Below are 26,650 nucleotides of genomic sequence, written 5' to 3' on the forward strand. Positions count from 1 at the left end.
ATGCTGCCAGCCTGTAAGGGGAAACCTGCAGTTTCCTATGTTTTTCTGCGGTGAATGGAAAACCCGTATCCCTGCACATGATAGTGGGAATCCAGGACAAGTGCTGTCCTGGAGTCATTGAGTCCAGGACCGGGACTTGATGTTCCCAGTGGGGCTGTCCCATTGGGACTGTCCCGCCCAATAAGGGAAAGGTGGTCACCCTAGGGCATAGGGTTTGCCTACAGTGCAGCCTATGTCTGCATCTCGGGGGAGATCTATGCTAGCTCCTGTGGCCACAGCAGTGCAGAATCAAGCACAGGCCGCAAAACCCAGCCTGCCCTGTCAGCAGCACTGAGCTACCGAGGGTGAGCCGGTCACTGGTCAGGTAGTTTGCACAGGCTGCAGTGCAGATGGACCCTTTGTCTCTGTCCCTCCTTTGTTCCTCTTAAAATGTGTGTGCCTGATGCTGCCTTCTAGGCACCGTGAGTATTGGCTAAGATTGCCAAGCACTTTGAGCCCCTTCAGTAGGAGATGCTAGAGAAGAGCCAGCTGCAATTCACGCTTAGGACAAATACCTCTGGAGCAGCCTGGGCCTGGCAAAGAAACCCCTTCACAGGGGTGCAGCTCACTCCCAGCTAAGCCTGTTCCACTGGGAGTGCCCCATCCCATCCCTTGTTTTCTCAGTGCAGGAGCTGCTCTGGCCTGGCCAGGGGATGCTTGGTAGGGAGGGCAGGGGCCTGGCATGTTTCTCTGACTCTTCAATTCCTGTCCCTTGCCAGAATTCCAGCTGTTTTCAGGGGCCTGGAAATACTGCCCCCCCGCACACATACACGCCTCCCTGAAATGTGGCACAATTCCTTTATATTTAGTCACAAGCTTGTATCTGGTGGCTGCTGCAGTGAGAGAGCAGATCTGTGTGGCAGAGAAGTTACCAGATGGAAAAGGGTTAATGCAAACTCTTCTCCTCCTCCTCCTTCCTCACATTCCCCTCCCTGCTCTGCTTCTCTCTCTAGAGCCGTGGCCAGAGTGGAAGCAGGCAGGGGCTGGCAGCGAGTTTGGCTCATGTCCCAGCACGACTTGCTTGTGGTACCAGGACGAGCACCCAGAAGGGCAGTGGGGAGGGGACTCTGGAGTGGCTGCAGCCAGGAGCAGAGATCCTGGGCAGCAGCATAAAAGGACTGCTTTGCTGTCACCAGGGAGCAAGACCTCCTGCTCTCCTCTCCCGGGACTGACTTCTTTCCTCTCTTTGTGTTTATTGAAACTCCTCCCTGTGGCGTCAGGTTTTCCTGAAGGAAGCTCTTGAACAGAAGCTGGAGAAGGACCGGGAAGAGGAGTTGAGGAAAGCGGCTGTTGTCATCCGAGCCCACATCTTGGGCTACATGGCAAGGTCAGTGCTGAGAACTGCTCATTTGCCGGGGGGTCCTCAGCCCACCCCCTCTGGCTAGCTTAAGGTGCCCCCTCAGCATCCACCCCCCTCTGTTCTCTGTCTAGCTCAGGGCCAGCCCTTCCTCCGTGTTGTTTCTCCTAGAGCCTTTCTCATCTCCCCAGGCCCTGTCTCCCCACCACCCACTTTGCACCTGCTCCCCCCTACTCCGTGCTGTATGCTGCATTTCCTAGCTCTTTGCATAGGAGCCCTCCCTCTGCCTCTGTCCCCTCTGTGGTGTCTCTGTCTCTGACCTGCCTACATCTGAGTTTTTTTGCACTCGCTTCTCCCACTCATGCCTGCTAGGCCCCCAGCACTCCCTGCACATCCCCTCAGCCCCTTGCCCTGTTCTGCTTTTGAATCGCTGGTGTCCTGGCCTCCCTGTCTTTTAAGTTCACTTCTCAGAACTTGCTCCTTCTGACTTGCTTTTCACTAGCAACCTCATCCCAGCAGCTCCGTGTTTCACTGCTGCCCCAACTGTGGTAAGGTTAAAAACCACTTGCAGGAGACCCACCCCTCTGCTGCCTTGGCAGCTCATGCACTAGCAGGCTCTCTATGGATGGTAGCATGCATGGCTTGCTGAAAGAGAGGACTTCTTAGGCCAGGTGCACACCACAAGCTTCTGCCAGTCAGGGACGTGGACGTGGAAAGGCCTGATCCACCCAAGAGAGCAGTGCATGCAGGAGCCCCTCAGGGAGATGCAGGTACACTCACACAACTTACTGTGCTTGGACAGGGAAGGGCAGTTTTGTAGTCCCTGTGCAAAGCATGATGCTGCTGTTGGTTCAGCTGCTGCCACACCAAGAATGCTGTGCTAATGGGGGTGCCAGTGTAGAGCTCCGAGGGAGATGCTGCCTCAGTGCTTCCCCTTTCTCCCTCTATGTGAATGCTTTCATTGGCTGTGTTGGTGCTGTGCATTTGACTTAAGTTCCTTGTGCCAGGAACCTTGTCTTGCTTTGCTTTTATGTTGTTAGTGGGCAAGGAATGCCACAGGCATTGCATCCATAGTAATAATCAGAGGCTGCCAGGTAGTTTGAACAGAAGGGAGTTATCACATAAAGTAAAACCAGGTTGTAAGCAGCAGTATCAACAGCGAGCTGGAATATCCTTCCTGTGACTTCCTGGGAGAGGAAGACAAGACCATACTGCAGTAATGTTGTTGTGAGCAGTAAGTCCAGTATCGCTCCCATCCCCGTATAACTGGATACCTCTTCCCACGTGTTCCCTGCCAGGTTAGTCTTTAGATCAAGTCGTGTTTCATGAGCCAGAAGGAAAATCTTCCTAGAGCAGCTGGTAGCAAATGGGCATCGTGGGGGGGGTGGGGAGGGAGCAAGCAGGAAGTGTGTGAAGCTGGGAGGGTTTTCAGAGAGGATTTCCCTGTTGTGCTGTCTGCACTGGAGGCTTTGATAGAGGGAGTTCAGCATGGGCTGTAACTGTCCTGCGCTGCCATGTGCTGCCTCAAGCACTAGCTGTTCCTGTTAGGGCTTCACAGGTGCATGAAGTAATCAGGACGCCATGTAGTAAGGTGGCTGTGAAGGAGGTTGTGCCCAATAGACAGGATTTTACTAGCCTCTGCCTATACTGCCTCCAGGGGCTTGTTCTCAGGTTCTGGTGGAGAGGTCTGGAGGGGTGGGAGGAACCAGTGCTGGCTCTGCTTTTGCTCCGCTCTCTCCTGAGCCAAGCATATGTGTCATGTCTGCATCCAGAAATCAACCCTGTGCAAATGGCCCCATTTGTTTGCAGAGCTGCTCCCGATGTGGCACCAGGTCGCACCTTCCACTTTGTCACTAACGTATCTGGAGCTGGCACCAGGGCTGTCAGCTGGGCAGTGTCCTGCAGAGCTCTGTGGTTCTGGGGCAGTGAGATGCTCTGTCCCAGGTGAGCTCTGTGCTTCTTGGAGGTGCAGCCACTGTGTAGCTGGACATGGGCAGCTTCAGCAGAGAATCAGGACCCCCTGCTAATCCCTATGGCCTCTAGCCCTGGATGTCAGGGCTCTGGGCCAATGTGATTTGTACCTGAGTGAAGGTGAAGTACAGGCCCACTGTATTTTGTGATCCTCCTGCCCTGAGTGAAGGTTGGTGGCTGCCCAAGGGGAGAGGAAGGTGAGCAGAAGGCTGCTGGTGAGGAGTGGAATTCAAGACATGTGCACCACAGACCAGGTTGCAGCCTCACAAGGGCCCTTCTGGTGTTCACCTGTGAGCTCTGCTGCTGCTAGTGGTTACTGGGGAGAGCTCTGGGGGGGTGCACAAGCCTCTCGTACACATCACGCTCAGTGAGGCTCATGGTAGGGGTGCTTGGTAAGAGTCAGACTGCTGGAGTCAGCATGTTCGCTCACCTGCCTGCCTGCTGGAGTGTTTCATGGGTGTCAGCAAGTGTGTGAATAGAGAGAACCTAGTCAGGGTTACATACCTGAGTCTGCAAAAAGCTTTAGGATTATAGCGAAGCAGGGCTGGAAAGGACCTCATGAGGTCGTATAGTTCAGCCCCTGCTCAAGGCACAAGCATCTCTGAATAAACCATCTCAACCAAGTGTCTGTCCAACCTGCTTTTGAAAACTTGCAGGGATTCCACAGTTTCTCTAGTTGCCTGTTCTAAAATTTAACCATTCTCATAGTCATAAAATTCCTCCTCATTTTTTATCTAAATTTTCTTCTGATAAAGCTTGCAGCCATACTCCTAGTCCCATCCCCTTTGGCCACAGGGAAAAGCCTATCTCCATGCTCTTTCATTGCTCTTCAGGAATTTGAAGACTTACCAATTCCCACCTCAGTCTTCTCTTCTCCAGGTTTTAAACTATCCACATCCTTCTTGAAGTGCAGGGCCCAAAACTGGACACAGGACTCTAGGTGAGACCTCACCAGTGCTGAATAAAGCAGAAGAATCACTGCCTTTGGTGTGCAAGTGACAAGGTCCCTCACAAGAAGCTCTTAAAGAAACAAAACTGTCCCAGGATCAGGGAAAATGTTCTTGCATGGAATGAAAACTAGTTAAAAAATAGGAAAAAAGATGCACGGATTCACAGATGTTTGTGTCAGAAGGGACCTCAGTAGACCATCGAGTCTTTCCTGCCCATGGCAGGGGGTCAGAGTGCTGGGGTTAGATGACCCCAGCCAGGTGCATGTCTAGCCTCCTCTTAAAGATCCCTAAGGTAGGGGAGAGCACCACCTTCATTGGAAGCCCATTCCAGATTTTGGTAACCATTGCCATAACAAAGTTCTTTTTGATGTCCAATCTAAATCTGCTCTCTGTCAGTTTGTGGCCGTTGTTCCTAGATACTCCAGAGGGTGCCCTGGTAAAGAGAGCATCTCCTATTCCTCGCTGCCCCACCCCCGAAAGAATTTCTAGGCGGCCACAAAATTACCCCTCAGCCTTCTCTTGTGGAGGCTGAAGAGCTCCAGGACCTTCAATCTCTCCTCATAGGCTTTTCCTGCAGGCCCCTAACCATATGAGGGGCCCTCCTCTGGACCCTCTTGAGGTTGTCCACATCCCTCTTTAAGTGTGGTACACAAAACTGGATGCAGTACTCCAACTGTGGCCTGACCAGTGCTGCTTAGAGGGGAAGTATCACCTCCCTGGACCTGTTTGTTATGCACCTGCTAATGCATGATAAAGTGTGGTTAGCTTTACTGATCACTTTGTCACATTGGCATCTTTTGTTCATCTTGGTGTCAACAATGACCCTTTCCACTGCTGTGATGCTGAGAAGGTCATCCCCCAGCCTATAAGTGTGTTGGTGATTCCTTTTCCCTAGGTGCAACACGTTGCACTTGTCTTTGTTGAACTGTTGTATTCTGCCTACTTTTCCAACTTGTCCAGATCCACCTGGATTCATTCCCTACCCTTTAGTGCGTTAACTTTACCCCATAATTTGGTATCATCTGCGAATTTGGACAGAGTGCTCTCCATGCCCTCATCCAAGTCACTGATGAAGACATTGAACAGCACAGATCCAAGGACTGAGCCTTGTGGGACTCCACTGCCCACATCTTTTCAGGTTGATACTGACCCATCCGCCACTACTCTCTGGGTGTGGCCCCTAAGCTAATTTGCCACCCACTTGACCGTGTAATTATCTATGTCACAGCTGCTCAGTTTATTTATGAAAATATGATGAGATACTGTATTGAAGGCCTTCTTAAAATCCAAGTAAATGACATCTACCTCAACTCCTATGTCTAAGCATTTTGTAACCCAGTCATAAAAAGAAACAAGGTTAGTCAGACAGGATCTACCTGCTATGAATCCATGCTGGTTGCCCTTCAGCATTATTTTTTTTGCTGGACTCCCACAAATGTGATCCTTAAAATTTTTTTCAAAGATTTTCCCAAGGATAGAGGTGAGACTAACCAGTCTAAAGTTACCCAGATCCTCCTTCCTCTCCTTGAAAATAGGAACCACGTTGGCCCTTTTCCAGTCCTCTGGGACCTGACCTGAGCACCCTGAGTGCTCAAACAGCTGTGCCAGTGGCTCTGCTATGACACCAGCCAGTTCCTTCAGCACCCTTGGATGAAGATCATCCTGGCCTGCTGACTTAAACACATCCAGCCCTTCCAAGTGCCTCTTCACCAAGTCGTCGCTAACAGTCTGTGAGCTAGTGTCTCTTTTGTGCCTCTCTAGGATCCAATTGGGAGATTTGTCTTGATCTATGTTCAGGAATACAGAAACACAAAGCTCACTGAGAGTTCAGCCATGTCCTCCCTATCTGTCATTAATTGCCCTAGTTTGTCCTGTAGGGGTCAGACCAAATGATCATTTTTGACAATGGAGGAGGGTAAACAGTGGGGTCCTTCAGAGGTCTGTGCAGGGACCTGTGCTATTCAACATGTTCATAAGTGATTCAGGAAAGTGAGTGAAGAGTGAGGCAGCAAAGTCTGCTGATGCTACAGAATTATTGTGGGCAGTCAAATCCAGATCTGAACTGGGAAGAGTTGCAGAAAGATTTCATAGAATGGAGATTTGGCTCCTGTTGTCGTTCCCTAATGATGCACACACATTGGTGGGCTCTGACTTAGCACTTACTGCTCAGGAAAGAGCTTTTGAAGTCATTGTGGAGAATACTGTAAAAGAGGCCAGAAACCTTTTGCCAGTGCAGGCCTCACTTTGCAGTCTAGTCTGTATCCTGCTGGCTGCAAGTCTCCATCTGTGGAGCAGCCAGCTGCCTGCATTTTCCCCCAGTGCTGATCCCCAACTCTGCTGCAGCAAAGTAAGTGCCAATGCAGTGGAGCAGCAGGCTCCCCAGTGGAAGGGCATGCTGTGGAGGTCACAGGCGGCAGGGCACAGCCGTGCATGTTCAATGGTGCACTCGCGTCTTGTCCTGTCTACTGGTTTGGTCACCCCATCTCAGAAAGGGCATACTAGAACAGACACAGCAGAGGTGAGCCAGGACGCTCTGGGGTATGAAGTAGGTTTGTACTCAGAGAGAAACTAAAATGGCTGCATCTCCTTACCTTGGAAAAATTCTGTCTGTAGCATCACAAACAGTGTAGCAAATGTGAATAGGCACTGTTATTTATGGCTCATACATGAACTAGGGGACACCCCATAAAGTTATTGTTAGGCAGGTTTACAACAAACAAAAGGAAGTACATTGTTATGCAGCGCTTAATTTACTTGTGGGACTCACTGCGACAGGATATTGTGGAGGCCAGTACCATAACTGGACTCAAAAGGGTAGTAGACGCAGTTTTAATGGACAGGTTCATTGGGGAGTATTAACCACAACAGGCCAGCTGTAACCTGCTGCTGGTGTCTGGGAGGGTAGGACAGGGGCTGGATCTCTCTACCATGTTTCTTATACTGTTCCTCTAAAGTAGGTGTTGGCAACCTATGGGCCATGGGCCAAATCTGTGAAGGTCCAACCTGGCCCGGGCCAGCATGTCGGATTGGTTGGCTCACACCTGCTCTGAGGCTTCCTGTGCCCCTGGCAGTGCCCCTCCAAAGCCCCCTCTGCTGCTCTCTCATGCCTGTGCTTACCCTCCCTGCAGAGGGGCCAGGATTGATGAGGAAGGTGAACACGAGCAGTTTGGCAGGTGCCAAGTCACAAGCTCTGACCTGTGGTGGCAAAAGGTTATTGACCCTGTTCTAAAGCATCTGCTACCTGCCACTGTTGGTGACAGGCTGCTGGGATGGATAGGCCTTTGGTCTGACCCAGTTCTCATGTTCTAGCAGAGGCTGTTTGCACCCCACTGGGGGTGGGGGAGATGGGACAGCCCAGGTACTACTCCTTTGAACCTCCTACTCTGTCACACTCTTCCTCTCCACCCTGTTTCCTCCTCTTGGCCTGATATTGATGGAAAAGCAATGATGTCTAAAGTATCCCAGTCCCAGCTGCTACTTGTGGACACCTGGCCTCATTGTGGCCAGCACAGTGCAGGCACAGAGGTTCATGCTAATGCCACATGATCTGTCTCAAGGCTGTGTGCAGTTTGAAGGTGGTCCAAAGCCCAGTGCAGTGGATGCAAGGGGTATTTTTCCCGTAGAGGTTCCAGGAGCACATGGGGAAGGGCAAGCAGGTCTGCTAGGCTGCTGCCACCTTAGCCTTTCTTGGACTACGAATCTGGAAAGAATCATTGTGGTCTTCCCTTGCAGTCTCCTGTATAATATGAGCTGTAGGATTTGCTTGCATTGATTTATTTTTGAACCAAAGTATCGTGTTTAGAAGAAAACACCTTGTGTTGATTAAAAAAAAAAAAAAAAATCTCCAGCAATGGAGAATCCCTCACTGCCCTAGAAAGTTGTTTCTGTGGCTGCAACTTATATCACAGAAACTGCTTGGTTTTGCTCTTAGGAAGAAGTATCGAAAGGTGCTAGCCAGTGTCGTGATCATCCAGAAGAACTACCGCGCTCATTTCTGGAAGAAGGCCCTCCAGCGACTGAAGGCCTCTGCTATTGTTCTGCAGAAGCACTGGCGTGGCCAACTAGCTCGCAGCCTCCATCGGCACCTGCTGCAGCAGGAACAGAGACGAAAACAGGAGGTGGAGGAGAGAAGACGGCAAGAAGAGGAAGAACGGATCAGAAGGGAGGAAGAGGAAAGACAATGGCAAGAAGAGGAGGAGCTTAAAAGGAAACAGGAGGAGGAAGAGGAAAAAGAAAGGTACACGATGGTCTCCTGCATGACTCTATTGAGGCACATGGGTGGGGCTTGGCATGACAGTATTGCTCTCAGGCTGTGGCGAAACAATTGCATGAGTCTCATTCTGGTAACTGCATGTGCAGGTCTGCATAGGGCAGGGTTGGAATTGGGTGCAGGTGTGGAGAAGCTGGGTGGAAATGGAACATTCGTCTTCCCTTGGGAGAGTTAGGTCTCCTGCTGTTTTTCCTCTTTGAAATATATTTATGGAAGGGAGGAAGTTCATGTTCCTCTTGTTGTCCTGGGGATGCGGTGAGTCCTTGTTCATGATCTCTAGCACCAGGAGCTGATGTTGACTGATACAGGGTAGCAGACACATGAAACATTGATTTGCCCAGTACAGCAGGTTTTTGAATGAGACAGGCAGCTTACTGGTGTAGCTACTATGATTCATGTGTTCTTTGGGTTCTGGGGAGTGCCAGGACTCGATAGAAAATGGACAGGTATGGAGCAACGTTTAAGTAGCAAGACACCTGGCCCCTTGGCATCGCCACATCAAGGAGCACTGCTCAGTTTTAGTACTTGACTTATCTATATTTTACAGAGCTTGGATGCCCCTCATGTTTATTATTGAAAACTATTTACATTGGTAATTAAAAAAAAAAAAAAAAAGATCCCTGAAGGTTTAGGAACAGATATTGACACTACAAGACTGAATCACACCACATTTGAAATTTCCTGCATGAAAAATTATTTTGTGGCCCTCATTCCAGGTCATAGAATTATAGAAAACTGAAGATTGGAAGGGATCTCAGAAGGTCATTTAGTCCAACCCCCTGCTCAAAGCAAGACCAGCCTCAACTACATCATCCCACCCAAGGCTTTGTCTAGTTGAGTCTTAAAAACCTCCAAGGATGGAGACTCCACCACCTCTCTGGGTAGCCTGTTCCAGTGCTTCACCACCCTCTTAGTGGTTAAGTTCTTCCTAATATCCAACCTAAACTTCCCATGCTGCAACTTGAGACCATTGCTCCTTGTTCTGTAAAGGTCCTTGTCACACAATCATTGAATCATAGAATCAATGAGTGGGAAGGGACCTGGACAGATCATCTAGTTTGACCCCCCTGCCATGGGCAGGAAGGAGCACTGGGGGTGGCAGGGGTCATAAGACCCCAGCCAGGTGCCTATTCAGTCTCCTCTTGAAGATCTTCAGGGAAGGTGAGAGCACCACCTCTCTGGGAAGCCTATTCCAGGCTCTGGCCACTCTTACAGTGAAGCAGTTCTTCCTAGTATCTAACCTGAACCTCTCCTCCCTCAGCTTGTGGCCATTGTTCCTGGTGACCCCAAGGGGGGCCCTGGTGAACAGACTGTTCCCAAGTCCCTGCTGCTGGCCCCTGATAAGGTTGTAGGCAGCCACAATATCCCCCCTCAGTCTCCTCTTGCGGAGACTGAAGAGATTCAGGTCCCTCAGCCTCTCCTCATAGGGCTGGCCACGGAGGACCTCAACCATATGAGTGGCCCTCGTCTGGACCCTCTCCAGGTTCCCCACGTCCCTCTTGAAGTGCAGCACCCAGAACTGAACACAGGACTCCAGCTGCGGCCTGACCAGCGCTGCATAGAGGGGGAGCAAGACCTCTCTGGACCTGTTAGTGATGCCCCTGTTGATGCAGGACAGGGTGCGGTTGGCTCTGCCTATTGCTTCGCCGCATTGGCAACTCGTATTCATCCTGGAGTCAATCCTGACTCCAAGATCCCTCTCTGCCTCTGTGCTGCCGAGAGGAGCAGCCCCTAACCTATAACCATAATGCTGGTTCCCTCTCCCCAGGTGCAGCACCCTGCACTTGTCCTTGTTGAACCACATCCTGTTCAGGTCCGCCCACTTCTCCAACCTATCCAGGTCTGCCTGGATGCAGTCCCTGCCTGCTGGTGTATTCACTTTACCGCACAGCTTGGTATCATCAGCAAACTTGAACAGGGTGCTCTCCACACCCTCGTCCAGGTCACTAATGAAGATGTTGAATAACACCGGCCCCAGAACGGAGCCCTGGGGGCTCCACTGCCTACACCCCCCCAGGTCGACATCGCCCCATCCACCACCACCCTCTGCGTGTGCACCTGGAGCCAGTTTGCCACCCATGTGACCGTGCATTCGTCAGTGCCGCAGCCCCTCAGCTTGCCCACCAGAATTGCGGGGGAACAGTGTCGAAGGCCTCCGGGAAGTCCAAGAAGACGACATCGACTTTCTCCTTCCCATCTAAGCTCTTTGTTACCTGGTCATAGAAAGAGACCAGGTTAGTCGGGCAGGATTGGCCTTGCACGAACCCGTGTTGGTTATCCCTCAACATCACTTCCCCTGCAGGGCTCTCACAAATGTGGCCCTTGATAATTTTTTCAAAGACCTTCCCCAGGATAGAAGTGAGGCTGACTAGCCTGTAGTTGCCAGGCTCTTCCTTCCTCCCCTTCTTGAAAATAAGGACCACATTGGCCCTTTTCCAGTCCTCAGGGACTTGGCCCAAGCACCAGGAGTCCTTGAACAGCCATGCCAATGGCTCCACAATGACACCAACCAATTCCCTCAGCACCCACGGATGAAGGTCATCCAGGCCCGCTGACTTGGACACATCTAAGCCCTCCAGGTAGTCCTTAACTAGATCTGAACTAACAGTCGGGGGACTCTCATCCTTCCTGGGCCTCTCTACGCTGTCACCCGAGAGCACCCTATGATCAGCAGACAGGAACACAGAGGCAAAGAACTTGTTGAAGAGTGCTGCCTTCTCTCATGCCTCCATCACCAACTGCCCTGCCCTGCCTCACAGGGGTCCAGTGTTACCCCGAGACTTCTTGCTACCTATATACTTGAAGAAGGACTTTTTGTTATCCTTAATCCCAGAAGCTCATCTAAGCTCCAGTGCTGCTTTAGCCTTCTTCACCAAATCCCTACAAGCTCGGGTTATGGAGGTATACTCCTCCTTTGTCCCTGCCCCCTGCTTCCACCACCAGTACGCTTTTTTCTTTGCCCTCAGGCCAGCCTGGATATCTGCGCTCAGCCGTGAAGGTTTCTTGGACCCTTTTCCCACCTTCCTGCGCAGACAAATTGCGTCCTGCTGCGCCCCAAGGATAGCCTCCTTGAGGAACTTTCCTGGACCCCCATACTAGCTACCCCCTGGGCTCCGAGTGCCTCCCTGACTACTGCCCTGAGCACATTGAAGTTGGCTTTCCTAAAGTCAAGCATTTGCACTCTGCTAGTTACCCTCTCCACCTTTCTCTGAATAGCAAACTGGATCATTTCATGATCACTGTCCCCTAGCCTCCCTTGTACTAGCACCTCCCCCACCAGGTCATCCCCAGAGGCTAACACCAGATCCAGTATGGCGTTTCCCCTCATGGGGACAAGTACCTCCTGCATGAGTTGTAGGTCCTGGATGTGCATGTCAGGAACCTTCGTGAGTGGCTAGACCTGGCCGACTGCTCCTCCCAGTTGATGTCAGGGTAATTCATATCCCCCATGACCGCAACATCCTTTGCACGCACGGCTTCCCCCAGCTGCCTGGAGAACTCCAGATCCAGCTCTTCCTCCTGATGTGGTGCCCTGTAGAAAAACCCTTCCACCAGATCCCACTCCCCCCCCCACTTGAAGTTTGACCCATAGGGTCTCAGTTAAGCCTTCCTCTGGTCCCATTTGGAAGGTAGAACTGGTATACTGTTCCCTAACATAGAGTGCAACCCCCCCCCCACCTATTTTCCCCTTCCTATCTCTTCTAAACGACCTATAGCCCTCTATGTCTACTGCCCAGTCAAAAGTTTCATCCTACCATGTCTTCACTAGGCCAACCAGGTCGATTTTTACTACTTGCAAGCAGGAGAGCAAGCTCCTCCTGCTTGTTCCCCATGCTTCTTGCATTAGTGAAGAGATACCTTAATCCCCCTGTGGGAGCCCTGGGCACCCCCCCTTTCCTGAGAGACAACTGGTCCCTTGATACATACCTAAGCTCTTACCTGGGCAGGTCCTACACCTTGTTGAGTTGTCTCTTGCTCCTGTGGATCCCCAACCCCCGATGAACTTAGTTTAAAGCCCACCGGAGGAGGTCAACTAGCCTGTAAGAAAACAAACTCTTACCTTTGGGGGAGGTATGCAGGATGCATTGCGATTTGCAGTTGTACCTTGGCAGTTGCAGCATGGCAAGGGGTCAGATGAAATACTTGGAACAGGGAAACTTGTTGTCTGCCTTCTTACTGGACACAGGAAGCAGGTAGCTCCTGGGACTAGGAATGAGTCTCCTGAGGCCAGCAAGACAGCAACCCAGATATGAAACTTGTCCACTTCAGCAAGCATTGGGCCTATTTCATTGAGCACCACTGTTCCTCAATAGCCCGGTCACCAGGGCCAAGTTTGACCAGGTCTGGCCAATATATGGTTTGAGGCAGTTGCTTTTCTGTCAAATGCTGGTAGTGTGATCTCAGATAAGGACCCTTCCAGCTAAGCACAGCATCCCCACCCGGCCTGCATAGGAAGAGCTGTCTAGTCTTTTAGTGGTTGCCCTAAAAAGGCCTCTCTCACTTGAATCCTTCTCAGGGGCATAAGGCCATGGCATGCTTTCTCCCGCAGTGGCTGGATACTTCTCATTTCTTTGATCATACCTGCTCATCTCTGGCCTAAGAGGAGAGACAGTTTATGACAGACTTCTCCCAGTGCGGGAAGGGGAGACATGCTGATGATTCTGGACTTAGTTCACTGGGGCTGCAGGGTCACTGATGGGCCAGGGGGCTCTTGTGGGGATTTTCAGAGCTATTGTCAAATGCTGCTGCTCCTCGCACTGAGAGGCCCATGGACAATTTTTGACTCTCTGCCCCTGCCCAGCCTATCCTTGGTGAGGTCCAGATGGCTTGGGCCTTGTAGGTCAGCTACCTAACACCTTCCATGCTAAATGTTGCATGACTTCCTTATTTTAAGAACTTTAACATCTGCATGGTTTGTGGCTGGAACTAAGAATCTGGGATGAAGAAAAAGCCATGAGATCAAGGAGTGTTTCGCTGCCTTCCTGTAAGCCTGCTTGGCTTGCATGAAATTATAAGCTGTTGAATGTCTCCATTGCCTGCTTGTGTTAAGCTCAGTAGAGCTTGCTGTGGGCAGACTGCTAAAACCCCTCCATATTTCATCAGCCTAGTGTGTGCTGTGCCCTATCATCGTATTCAGCATGCCACAGGTACAAACTGGTCGTGGTGACTGTTCGTTCTTTGTAAAGTGCCTCTTGGCTTGAGTGAAGATGCACTGGGGTGGGAACCTGGGGTATCTTGAATTTTCTGTCCATTGGCATGAATAGTGCTGTGCCCTTTGCTACCCTTCTATTATTGAGCAAGGTTTCAGATGCTGCTGAGAGGTTACGGAAGGTATAAGATGCATTTAGATCTCTGGTGGGAAGGTCTAAGGCTCAGGCATGTAGTAAGCAGACATGACACAGGTTCTGTGTGTGACACAGCATGGGTATGTTAAACGCAGAGCACAGAGGAAGTGCAGATGCAGCATTGCAGTTGTTCTGCTGATTCTTTTTTAAGTTTTCCTCAAACCTGTCAGTTGTGCATGTGGGTTCCGAGCCAATGACCCTTGAGATGGATGGGCAGTTTCCCCATTGATTGGTCTTGGGGCTTTGGCCTAACTCCATAGTAAACACAAGTGATCCTGCCACTGTTACTGTTGTCCTTTCTCCACCACTCCAGTTTCCTGATTTACTCCACAATAATGGTGGAGGGGAAGTTTACATTGTGGCAGGAAAGATCGTACCAACCTTAGAGGAGTTTGGTGCCTTAGCTAAACTAGAAAACGTCTTTGGCCATCCATGTAATGGTACCCTTGCTTCCACCTTACCCATGGAAAGATGAGGTATCTGCATAATTTCTGGGGCATCACCCAAGAGGGTTGGAGCTGTCTGACTGTCCTGTCTTCTTCTGAACAGAGAAAAGGAGCAACTGAATGCTGTCCTCCAGGTAGCTCAGGTAAGTTGAACTGTTTTATTCCTTCTGTGCCTCTCCTGTAGAAGTCTGCAGAAACTTGGGGTCCTCTGGTCTCCTTCACTGCCTCTCCTTACCCCTGAAGTTTGCAGCTATTTTAAGTAGTAACTGTATGCTCTTGGTAAAAGTGCTACGACCTGGGCAGAAGGAGTGTCTTGCTAACATGACTCAAATGCCAACTTGCACAGGTCCTTTCTGCACACTTCATGGTTAGGCAGGCCACACTGTGTTTTACCTCTGCTTCCTATAGTGGGTAACCCTCCATGCTGTACTTTGTGGCACAGATCCCTCTCTGGTAGGTTGTAGCCTACAACAATCAAAACAAAAGAAAAATGGAAAGGTGTGAGAATGGCTAGCACCCTCACTCAGTGCCACTGATCTAACTACTCATATCTACGTGAGGCAGCAAAAGAACTAAGTGGATCAAACCATCTGACTGTAAAAGCTCAGGACCTTCTCATCTCCCTCTGTCCATTTCTATTCAGTTGTGGCTCAGCTGAATGTGAGAGGGATTTCATAGACATTAGAGCTGGAAGGGACCTTGGAAGATCATTGAGTCCAGCCCCCTGCCCAAAGGGCAGGAAGTCAGCTGGGGTCATAGGATCCCAGCAAGATAAACATCCAATTTGCTCTTGAAAGGGTTCAATGTAGGTGCTTGAACCACCTCCGATGGCAGGCTGTTCCGGACCTTGGGGGCTTGGACAGTAAAGAAGTTCTTCCTTATGTCCAGCCTGAAGTGGTCTTGTAGTAGTTTATACCCGTTTGACCTCATCATCCCTTGGGGTGCTCTGGTGAATAAATGTTTCCCCAGATCCTGGTGGTCACCCTTGATAAAGTTATAGGTGGCCATCAGATTACCCCTGAGCATGCACTTTTCAAGGCTAAAGAGCCCTATGGCTCTCAGCCTGTCGTTGTAAGGTCTGTTTTCCTGACCTCTGATCACGCGCATGGCTCTTCTATGCACTCTTTCAAGCTTCTCCACATCCTTCTTGAATTGTGGAGCCCAAAACTGGATGCAGTACTCCAGCTGCGGCCTCACCAAGGCCGAGTACAAGGGGAGAATGATGTTGTGAGATTTGCTTAAGAAGCATCTATGGATGCAAGCCAGCATTTACTAGCTGCAGCATCACATTGCAGGCTCATGTTCATCTTGTGGTCAATGATGACCCCCAAGTCTCTTTCTTCCGTAGTGCTAGCCAGCATAGTACTGCCAAGCCTGTAAGGATGCTGCAGGTTTTTCTTCCCAAGGTGGAGAACCTTGCATTTTTTGGTGTTAAACACCATCAGATTCTCGTCCGCCCATTTGCTGAGCCTGTCCAGGTAGGCCTGGATCACCCACCTGTCTTCTGGCGTGGATGCTTTGCCCCAAAGTTTGGTGTCATCGGCAACTTGGCCAGTCCACTCCTGACTCCAGTGTCCACATCATTAATGAAGATGCTGAACAATGAAGGTCCAAGGTCAGAGCCTTGGGGGACCCCACTGGTCACAGGACACCATGAGGAGTGACTTCCATCAATTACTACCCTCTGGGTCCAACCACAGAGCCAATTTCCCAGCCAGCAGATCGTGGTGGACCCAAGGCCGCAATTGGCCAGTTTTGCCAAGAGGTGATCATGGGATACCAGATCGAAGGCTTTTTTGAAGTCAAGATATGACATCAATCTCTTCTCCCTTGTCCAGGTGATAGGTCACCTGGTTGTAGAAGGAAATGAGATTGGTCAAGTAAGACCTACCCACAACAACCCCGTGCTGGCTATCCCTTAGGATGTTGGCATAGGCCAGTTCATTAAGGATGACTTCTTTAATAAACTTTTCAAAGATCTTCCCCAGGATAGAAGTCAGGCTGATGGGCCTATAGTTAGCAGGATCCACTTTCCACCCTTTCCTGAAGATAGGCACCACATTGGCCTTCTTCCAGTCTTCGGGAACTACACCAGAGTACATCTTTACTTGTGTGTAGAGAAAATGTAGATAGATTTTGTCCTAAGCCACTTGGTTTCCAGGGCCACTGAAGGGCATCTGAGAAGTTTGGAGCTACTTGCCTCAACCAGAGGCGCTAGGGTTGTGTAGTGGGGCTGTGATTGCACACAAATATCCTCCCAGAGACCTGACACTTGTAACAACATCTTCAGTCCTGGAAGAGGTAAATCCTCAAATCTCTCCTGAGTTGCCTTTGGAAATCCTCGATTCTCAACACACAGATGGTGGGATAGGAAGTTTGGGGCTCTGCCTGCCACACACATTGCGGGGAAAGGCAATTAGGTGAGTCCCAGAGTCTGAAAAGGGAAGGAGGAATCAGAGTGTTTCTGTCCAAACTTTGGCTATCTCTGTTCATGCTGGAATATAAATAGCTGCAAGACAAATTCTCAAGTGAACATACAGATGCAGAAAGGAAGCAGATGGCTGAAAAAAAGGAGATGGATACAGATTTGATAGTTTTCCATGTGCTGATGCCCAAGGTAGGGAAGGGAGAGAGAGGATGCATGCAGTGGCTTTTTGCAGAGTGGGAAGGGAAGAGACCTGACCTGTGGGGAGGGAAAATTGGAGGACTCAGGCCTGCAGCCCCTTGTAGACCTGCTCTTAGATTGGGTATTGACACCATTTCTTTCAGGTGGAGGTAGAAAGAGCCCAGGAGGAGGAGACCCCACTGGAGGAGGAGGAGAGACGTCAGATGGAGGAAATCCTGAGGCTGGAGAAGGAGATTGAGAAGCTGCACCAGCAGCAGAAGGCAGATCACATGTCCATCATCTGTGAAAACACCAGGAACGAGATCAGCCGGCAGCGAGAGGAGGAGATCCAGCGGCTGGAAAAGGAGGCATCCAGGGTCGCTCAAGAATTCTTGGAGCTGCTGGACTTTGGAAACCTGGATGAAAGTGTGCAGGGCCTGGAGCGCACACTCTCCAACGAAGGAACCCTCAGCATGGACTGCAGCCTTGTGGCGCCCCTGGCTGAGGAGGAGGTTGATGAAGGCTTTCATGCTGATGATGAGGGGCCACCTGTCCCTGGCCTGGTTGGACAGGATGAGCACAGCTCCAGAACCAATGAGACATGTTCTGAGGAAGACAGAGTTATGAGTCAGACATTTCTGCTACAAAAGGAGGTGGAGATGAGAAATGCTCTGGGTCTGCCTCTGGAGAGGTCAGGAAGCCCTGAGGAGCACAGTGCTCTATCAGACACTGCCGAAAGTGTTTATAACACCATCTCAGAAACACTGAGGAGCAACAGTGGGGAGGTGGGAGAGCCTGTGTACAGCTTGCCCCCAGACGTGGAGTCTGACTATGACCACGAGGAGTTTGATGGCTTTGGAGATGCAGGCAGCACTTCTGCTGAGCCCCTGAATGGTGAAGATGCCTTGAGGGCTTCCCATGGGACCAGCATGGGCTCAAACCGTGGCAGCCTGGACTCGGTGAGAGTCTTTGTATTTCACTAAGAGTCAGTATTGCTTTGCTGGCATTTGTCACCTCTGTGCCTACAGTAATATCAGCCTGATGCACTAGTTCTCTGGCTTTCTGGGTTAGAGTGCCATTACCTGCATATAGTTTCATAGAAACTATATGTTACTCTTAGTGTTACTCTCTTTTCCAGTTCTAGAGCTGGGACATTGATGATAGGCATTAGGGGAGAGAAGATGAGGGATGGGCAACAGGGAATTAACAGAAACCCAGAGATGATGAGGCTGTCATGTATTGCAGGTGCACACCGGAAAGTGGATTTCTCTGCAGTGATTATACACTTCTCCACCCCCATAGTATCAGAGTGCCTTCCAGTAGTGCTGGAAGCAGCGTGACTAGCATCCATGTAGTGCCAGTGGTCCCATTGTGGAGAGAGACCACAGGAGCAGTCCAGGTCTCTCCAGAGGAGTTGCAGTGAGTCAGAGGGAGACAAGGGGCTGAAGAATCCACTTGTCTCTGCTTGAGCCATTGGGCTCAGAGTAGAAATCTGATGAGAAAATCCTGCTTCATGACTTCTCCAGTCACCCAATGTGGACAGATAAACAGTGGCTGTGACCAGAAGAGACTGGGCTGACCTGCCCAGCACAGGCCCAAGAATGCCTGTGGTTTTCAGCAGGGGACCTGCAGGGAGTAAACACAACTCTGGGACCTGTCAGAACCCTGGTGCAGTTCTCAGCTGGGCCATGGATGTCTACACGCCCTTGGGCATGTCCATGAGTGATAGGGCAATAACTTCCCTCCCTCCCAGATACGTTGTGGGGATAAATCCTAGAGCATGAGTTGTTCAGTTGCTGTGGTAATGCAGGCCATAAAATTACCACAGATCAGCAGCTGCTGAGACCAGTGACTTGGGGTTGAATGAACTACAGTGTATCTGTTAGAAAGATATCCAGTGTTTGCTAGAGGATTAACTTACTAGCCCTTCACTGTTCAGTTCTAGTGACTAATTGTGATCGCTGTTGAAAAGTTCCCTGGGTTTTCAGTTTGAATTTCTTCAATGTCAGCCTCCAGTCATTGGAGGTTGCATGTGGATCTTCTCTTCATGCAGCTACTTACATGGTCAAGTTGCCTCTCTCCTTGGTGAGGCCTTTCCATGTCAGACAAATTATTCTATCCCTTGGATTGTTCCCACGCGTCTTACTCAGTCCTGACCAATTTTTAACATCCCTTTTAAGACACCAACGAGAGACCTGGACACAAGTCCAGCAGTCCCCGGGCATGAGGATTCCAGTCGTTCCAGTCCCCAGCTAGTAGGAGGAAAGGGGACTGGAACGACTGATCTGATAACTAACCTCCCCAGGCTCAAACAGCAGGATCAGAATAGCAGCAGCAGAGATGGAGAGGCAACAATACCTGACTTGGGGGGAGGGGGCCAAGAGAGAAGGTGTGAATGAGATAGGAAAGAGATGAGGAGAAAGTCTGAGGGAGAGCAAGCAGTGTGGGGATGCGGACCGCAGGGTATCACGCTTTTGGTCAGCTGAAGGGAAGACCTGTCAAGCCAGAGGGCACAAAGAGGATCGGGAGTTGGGGAGTGGGCATGAGGTAATCTGTGGTAATTTTATGGCCCGCATTACCACTACAGGTTGGGGAACTCCCCTCTTGTCAGCATGGAGGCGGAAAGGGATCTGGGGGTCATCATTGACTCCAAGATGAACATGGGCCGGCAGTGTGAGGATGTGGTCAGGAAGGCCAACTGCACCTTGGCATGCATTCACAGATGCATCTCGAGCAGGTCCAGGGAGGTGATCCTCCCCCTCTATGCAGCACTGGTCAGGCCGCAGCTGGAGTATTGCGTCCGCCACACTTCAAGAGGGATGTGGACAGCATGGAGAGGGTCCAGAGGAGGGCCACTCGTATGATCAGGGGGCAGCAGGGCAGGCCCTACGAGGAGAGGCTACGGGACCTGAACCTGTTCAGCCTCCACAAGAGAAGGCTGAGGGGGGATCTTGTGGCCTGTTATAAACTAGTCAGGGGGATCAGCAGGCATTGGGGGAGTCCCTGTTTCCCCAAGCACCGCCAGGAGTGACCAGGAATAACGGTCACAAGCTGGCAGAGGGCAGGTTTAGGCTAGATATCAGGAAGCGCTACTTCAGTCAGGGCGGCTAGGGTCTGGAACCAGCTTCCAAGAGAAGTGGTGCAGGCTCCTGCCCTGAGGGTTTTTAAGAGGAGGTTAGATGAACATCTTGCTGGGGTCATTTGACCCCGGTACTCTTTCCTGCCATGGCGGGGGGTCGGACTAGATGATCTGCTCAGGTCCCTTCCGACCCTAGAAACTATGAAACTATGAGGGTGTTTCAGCTCAGGGCGTTGAGCACAGAACGTTGCAGCAATGCTGCGTGGCTGATCCTTGGTATGGTCCAGTCAGCACAGACCCTGTGGGCACCTGCCTGTCTGCGCACAGACTCGGGGGAAATATGACTGCTTCTGCTAATGCTGCATGCAGGCCTCAGGGTGGTGGAGGGGATGGGTGGGAGTTAGCAGTTTAAGCAGCCACCTCGGATTGAGGGTAGTTCAAAGCAAGGGAAGAGCAAGACTTGTAGCAGCCATTCAGGGCTCTGGGTAGGAGGCTAAAAAACACGTCAGTGGCTCTTACCTGAATCCTGTCCAGTTTTTAACATCCTTGTCTGCTTTGGCCTTAGAATAAAGGTAGCCTAAATGAACACCAAACATTTAAGAGCTGTAGGGATCTCGCTACTGGATCAGACTGGTGCTCCTTCCAATCCAGTGTCATGCTGTGGACAGTAGCCAATATTATCACCCTATTACGAAGCACCTTGCCTGAGAGCATCCAGACTCGGGAGAGGGTTGTGAGGAGCTCTGTTTTAGGGAGCTCTGGGCTGGACTGGCCAAAGGAGCGTTCCTTTCCAGCCCTCATGGTTGGATATTGGTTTGTGCCACGGAGCAGGAGTCATCACTGTGATGAGTTTTTCAGGCATATTTACCACAGAATGTCTCCCTCCCTTCCCATATGAGAACTCGTTGCCATCTGATGTAATTGGCTTTTGGAACTGCTGGGTTTAGTGAGCTGTCAAGCCCTATTTGAATGTTGTTTGCCTTCTGTGAAAGGGACATGTTGGGTCTGGTAGCTTGAGTTAAACATGTCCTGGTTCTGTGATTTGTGCATCTTAGTTGTGCTGTCATCCCCCCCACAAGAACTCAAGCAGCTGGTATCTTTCTTGTCCTTTCCATTTAGTTTCTGGACAGTGAGGAAGAAGTGGATGTTTACATAGACACAGATGAAGAATTTTGCAATGGCCGAGTCACCATCTTCAATGGCTCAGGACCACCCTACTTCCACAGCTATCTCTACATGAAGGGTAAGAAGCCATAAAAGCATGGGAGTGTCTTTCTCTGTACCATCTGCCGTCTCCTTCTGCCCCTTTCCTGTCTCTCATGTTTACTTGCTTTCTCTCTGTTCGCTCTCCCCAAACCAGCAAAGAAAAAAAAATCTTATGTAGAAGAGAGATGTGGAGAGGGCTAGCATGGATGCCTCAGGCTGGGAAACCCTTTTAAACCACCTTTTAAGCCACCTCATCATGGGGAAGTTTTCACCTCCTGTAGGAGCAGTGCTGAGCTACAGCAGTATTTTGGGGAAAGGAGAAAATGCAGAAATAGTTGGATGGATTGTGAGAGGGCTGGAGAAGCTCTAGGATTCCTGGGTGGCCTCACAGGAGATGCAGCTGGGGAGAAAAGAGGGTTTCCTAGTGCTGGGGACAAAAGCCCAGACTAAGGACATATTGGGAAAGGCAAGGTGACATCCATGTTGCTTTCTCCTGCAGGAGGTGAGACTTCCCATAGCAGAAGACCTTGTAAGTCATGGGTCCAGTTTACCCAGTTACCAGCTGCCATGGAGGAAGGAACAGGAAGCCCCTTGGCGGGAGACTGTAGAATAATAACCTGCCCAGCAGGGAATTGTATTTCTTATCCCTGTAGTCTGTGTGTGTGTGTGTGTGTGTGTGTGTGTGTGTGTGTGTGAGAGAGAGAGAGAGAGAGATGCATTGAAGCAGAAGGGCTTGTTTTGGTTTTGAATCTTTTATTCTGCATCATTGGAGGTTGTTGTCAGGGGCAGATCCAGGTTGCAGCAGTGCATTCTCATCCCTCTTTGACTGTTGCTCCACGTAAAGTTTAAAGCTAACTGCCTGGCAGTGGCAGCAGCATTTCTGTTCAGGCAGCAGTGAGGGAGTCACTTGACTTTGTGGCTCATAATCTACCTGATTCCTTTTATACTCTTTATTCCACAGGTGCTAACAACCCTCTCTTTTTTTTTGTTTTTCCACTAATCAGTCAAGGCTTCATTCTGCAGTTTAGCTGTCTATTGGCTGCTTCTGGTAATGTAGCCCCTACTTCAGAGCCCCGCATACTGTTTTTAACTCTAGCTAAAAACAGGAACTCAGGAGTGGAAACATTTGCTCAGGTGAATATCAGCTCACATCTGGAAATAACTTCCAGTGAAGCATGTTAAGATGCTCAGGAAGGCTAGAATTTCTTTTAGGAATCTGAAAGAGATGTACATGTAATTTGAATGACAATAGGACCAAAGGAAACAGCATCTTTTGCTTTACTTTTTTCCGAGTTTGCTGTATTTTTATACAATTCCAAGTATGTGATATTTGTTTTTGCTTCAGTCTTGAACTGAATAATATAGCCCTAGCATATTAGTAAAGCTTCTAGTTTCTTTGTACCTGGAGAAAAATATGTGTTGTGTTATATGTGACAAGGCACCCCTACCCATCTGCACCCCACTTCTCAAAATCCTAGGCATGCTCATAGTTGTTGTCATCCCTAGAAATCTGTTGCTTCAGCAGCTGTGATTTTCTGAGGAGCCTCAGAGAAATGAGTGCCTGAGCCCAACTGGAGGTTGTTTTCCATAAGAGGTTTTGAACCCCTCTCCCTGCTTGGCTCCCACCAAGGGATTGTCCTCAGCAGCATGTGTAACAGTGAAGTGCACAGGCAGCTCAGGTATGGAAGGGAGAATCCTTTTGTCAGGTTTACATGTTCTGCCTTTCAGATTTATCAACTGCCCCTTTGCTCCTGGATGAGGACAGTAAATAAGAGCTTTTAGTTTACCTTCTCTGCTCCAGATTTTGGTATGGAGGGAGTGGCAGTGGCCACTGTACTTAGGCTGCCTAATACTTTCACAGATGATTGCAAGAGTCTTTTAGAAAGGAGTCTAGTGCCACTATTATTTATTTCGTGGATTTGAAGTTTTGCAGGGAGAAAGTGTTGGGACTGTAGAGATGCTGCTTTTATTTTCCTCCCAAACAAGCTGTTGTGGTTTGGCTGAAATTTATCATTCTGAAGGCTGCCAGTTTTTTTTCTTCATGGTAAAACGTTTACAGGACCAGTAGTGTTAAGATATTTAGTCATGAACTATAGAAAATAGAGAACAGTGAGGTGGTAAAAATCTCTCTCTCAATGTTATTGTCAATGTCAATAAAATCTGAGGGACCTCAGAGACCTACCAATCAAGCTTAGAAGGCAACGTGGTGGTTGTTAAAATTCAGTGTTAAGAAAGGTCAAGAACACTTTATAAACTCTTGCATATGGCCAGGTTGTCTCTTGACTGTATTTGCTCCACAAAGAAACAAAAAACCTCTGCTCAGTGTGCAGCAGCACTTAAAACCTAACAAAAAATTATGATTTATGAAGTGTGGAATGAAAACTAATCTTGAGAATGCTGTTGCCATGGTGTGAATCTACAGGGTGCCATCACTGAGCACATTCAAAATTGTTGCTAATGATTCAGAAAAGACGGTTGTGTTCATTTCAGATTCAGGATGATGTACTCCTGTTATCTGGGAATGATTAGCTACCTTCCAGCCCATTGGCAGTAGGAGAGGATGTTTAAGTAGGTAATTTATACTTGGGAGTCTCAAAAACATAAGCACCGACTTTGGTCTTTGCTGGTGGGTGCTTTTTTGCGTTCCTGCACCAATGTCTGTGCATGCCCAGAGGAGGCAGTGCATTACTTCAGCCCAGCTCACGCAATATGGCTTGTGGGTGCTGAACACCTGCTAATTTTTTTTGGTGGGTGCTTGAGCCCAGGAGCACCGATGGAGTTTGTGCCTATGCTCAGCAGAATTGGCTAAAATTATTTCAGGAGGTCTATGACCTAATGAGTGCTAATTTTTAAATAAATCTCGAAATATGGGGAAGTTCTAGAAGACCATTAATGTTATCACTGTTTTAAAAAGGCAAGCAGAATGCCCCAAATAATGATATACACCTGCCTTGGTGAAAAAAGAGGAAAGGAAAAACTGATATAGGATTCAACTAGTCCTAAGAATTCAAGGCTAGGAATAAGATCCATGACAGTTCAGCATGTTTGTTGGAAAAAAAAAAATCACATCATATGATTTCCTTCACTGGTGAGAGATTATGAGGATAACCAATAAAGGTGACTGTATGTGTTTTATCAGTGTTTGGCAACATTCTGATTTTAAAATATAGTACTATATAAAGCTTACATGATAAAAGAGCAGATGCAATTCAGCATTTTCTTCAATGACCTGTAAGTATTTTACCGTGGCTAATTAAAATTTGTGACTGACACAGACTGGCAGGAAGGTAGATAATGATGAGGACAAGGTAATCATGCAGAATGATCTGGATCACTTTCTGAGTTGGGGCCAGTTCAAACAACATGTATTCTAATATGATCAAGTGTATGTGCATATATCTAGGAACCAAAAAAGTTGTCTGCACTTTCACAGTGAGGAGCCATACTTGGGAAAGCAGTGAATCTGAGGAAGATTTTACTCTGTGGGAACGCCCAAATAAATGTTGTCAGCATGCACTGATGGAGAAACTGCAGAAGGTTCTATGGGTCAGTCATATTCTGCTTTTTGGCAGATCTCATCCATCTTTAAACTGGAAATGTCATGATGATCCTGCCCCAGGCAGGGAGTTGAACGAGATGACCTCCTGAGGTTCCTTCCAGCCTGACTTCTCTACAGCTCCCTGTGATTCAGTGAGGCCTGTTTTCATTCTCCAGCCTTGCAATGTTCCTGGTTTCCAGCAGACCATAAAAACTCTGGGGTGCATATTTTTCATAGCATCTTGGAACTTCAGAGAAACTGCAAATCACGAAATAAGATGCAACAAATTCAGCAACTTTTAAAACACAAAACAGAAGTGAACCTAGAATCACAGGGTGCCTGTGCATGTGCGGGACGCCTGCTCCAATGCGTTCCAATAAGAAATGGGAATGCTTCAGCACCCTCACTGTCGTGTGTGTTCAGCGTATCCATGTTTCAAAATAGCAGAGGGGGTGCTTTCACTAAGTGTGTCAAACAAGCTTTAGTGAAAGTGCCCCTGGCACCATTTTGAAACACAGGACCATGAATATGTGGGATGCTGAGGGTGTTAATTAAAGCGGTGAAACCCACAGCAGAGCAGTTTTAATCAAAACGTCCTCACACACCCTGGAGCATGTGTATAGATTCCCATAGGGTAGGGAAAGACTTGGAGGATCATCTAGTCCAAGCTATCACATGATTGCAGTTTGCTACTCCTAAACCATCCCAGACAAAATAATTGTTCAGCCTCTTCCTGAAAGCCTCCAGGAAGGATTTTACAGCACCTCCAGGCAGCCTGATTCGTTGTCCTACTTTTCTTTCATAAGGGAAGTTTTTCGTGAAATTTAATTTAAACCTGCTATACCGCATATTAAACTAATTGCCACATGTCCTGTTTCCTGTGGCAAGGAAGAAAAATGTTTCTCCGTCTTTTTAAAAAGTTGCCACCTTTTAAATATTTGAAAAGTCTTTTATGTCCTCTCCTTTTTAAGCTCCTGGTTTCAAACTAAACTGTTTTAGTGTGCTTAGTCTCTTAACCTTTCATGCCAGCCTCTTATCACCTTTTTGCTTACCTCTATATTTTCTCCAGGTTCACTGCATTCTTCTTACAACGCATGCAACACTTACCTTAATTTGCTTTTCTTCTGACAGCATCACATTGTTGAGTTTGTGATTCATTATAACTCCCAAATCCGTCTTGGCGCTGCAGCTGCCCAGCCAGTTATTTCCCATCCTGTTTTTCATAGAATCATAGAAAATTAGGGACCTTGGGGGGTGACCTAGCTCCACCCCCTGTTCAAAGCAGGACCATCCCAAACTAGATCATCCCAGCCTGGGCTTTGTCTAGCCAAGCCTTAAAAACCTCCAAGGATGCAGACTCCACAACCTCTCTGGGTAACCTGTACCAGTGCTTCACCACCCTCCTCTTGAGAGAGTTTTTCCTAATATCCAACCCCAACTTCCCTTGCTGCAACTTGAGCCCATTGCTCCTTGTTCTGTCATCTGCCCCCACTGAGACCAGCCCAGCTCCGTCCTCTTTGGAACCCCCCTGCAGGGAGTTAAAGGGCATGCATTTGTTTTCTCTTTCCAGTTTATAGCAGTTTACACTTGTCTTTGCTGTATTTAATTGTTTTCTTCTCTTCAGTTCTCCAATTTATCCAGATCCCACTCAATTTTAATCCTGTCTTCCGTACCATTTAGTTTTGTCATCTGCATATCTGATCAGTGTACTCTTTATCCCTGCAACCAAGTTCTAATAAAATAATTTCTGCCCATTGTGTTTGGTTCATAGATGAGTTCTGTTCTTTCCCTGTACAAACCGAATGCTAGTCTTGGTTCTGTCCCTCAGCCCTCTGTTCCCACAAAGTGCAGCTGAGAGCTGAATTGAGAAGGCATCCCCACAAGGAGTAGGCTAAGGAAATGGA

At 49.0% G+C, this 26,650-nt stretch overlaps 1 protein-coding gene across 1 annotated transcript in view; it reads left to right on the forward strand.

Moving 5' to 3' along the window:
* Positions 1-26,650, forward strand: part of LOC149867832 (unconventional myosin-X-like) — a 172,366-nt gene that overhangs the window by 92,268 nt on the left and 53,448 nt on the right. The window contains exons 22-26 of the mRNA XM_090046250.1: positions 1,260-1,366; positions 8,189-8,494; positions 14,422-14,461; positions 17,088-17,882; positions 21,122-21,245. Of these exons, the coding sequence (XP_089902376.1) occupies positions 1,260-1,366; positions 8,189-8,494; positions 14,422-14,461; positions 17,088-17,882; positions 21,122-21,245 (1,372 nt within the window). The remainder of the gene's footprint in view (positions 1-1,259; positions 1,367-8,188; positions 8,495-14,421; positions 14,462-17,087; positions 17,883-21,121; positions 21,246-26,650) is intronic.

Source organism: Crocodylus siamensis, chromosome 4 (genome assembly GCF_052110815.1).
Source record: "Crocodylus siamensis isolate JL-2025a chromosome 4, ASM5211081v1, whole genome shotgun sequence".
NCBI lineage: Eukaryota > Metazoa > Chordata > Crocodylia > Crocodylidae > Crocodylus > Crocodylus siamensis.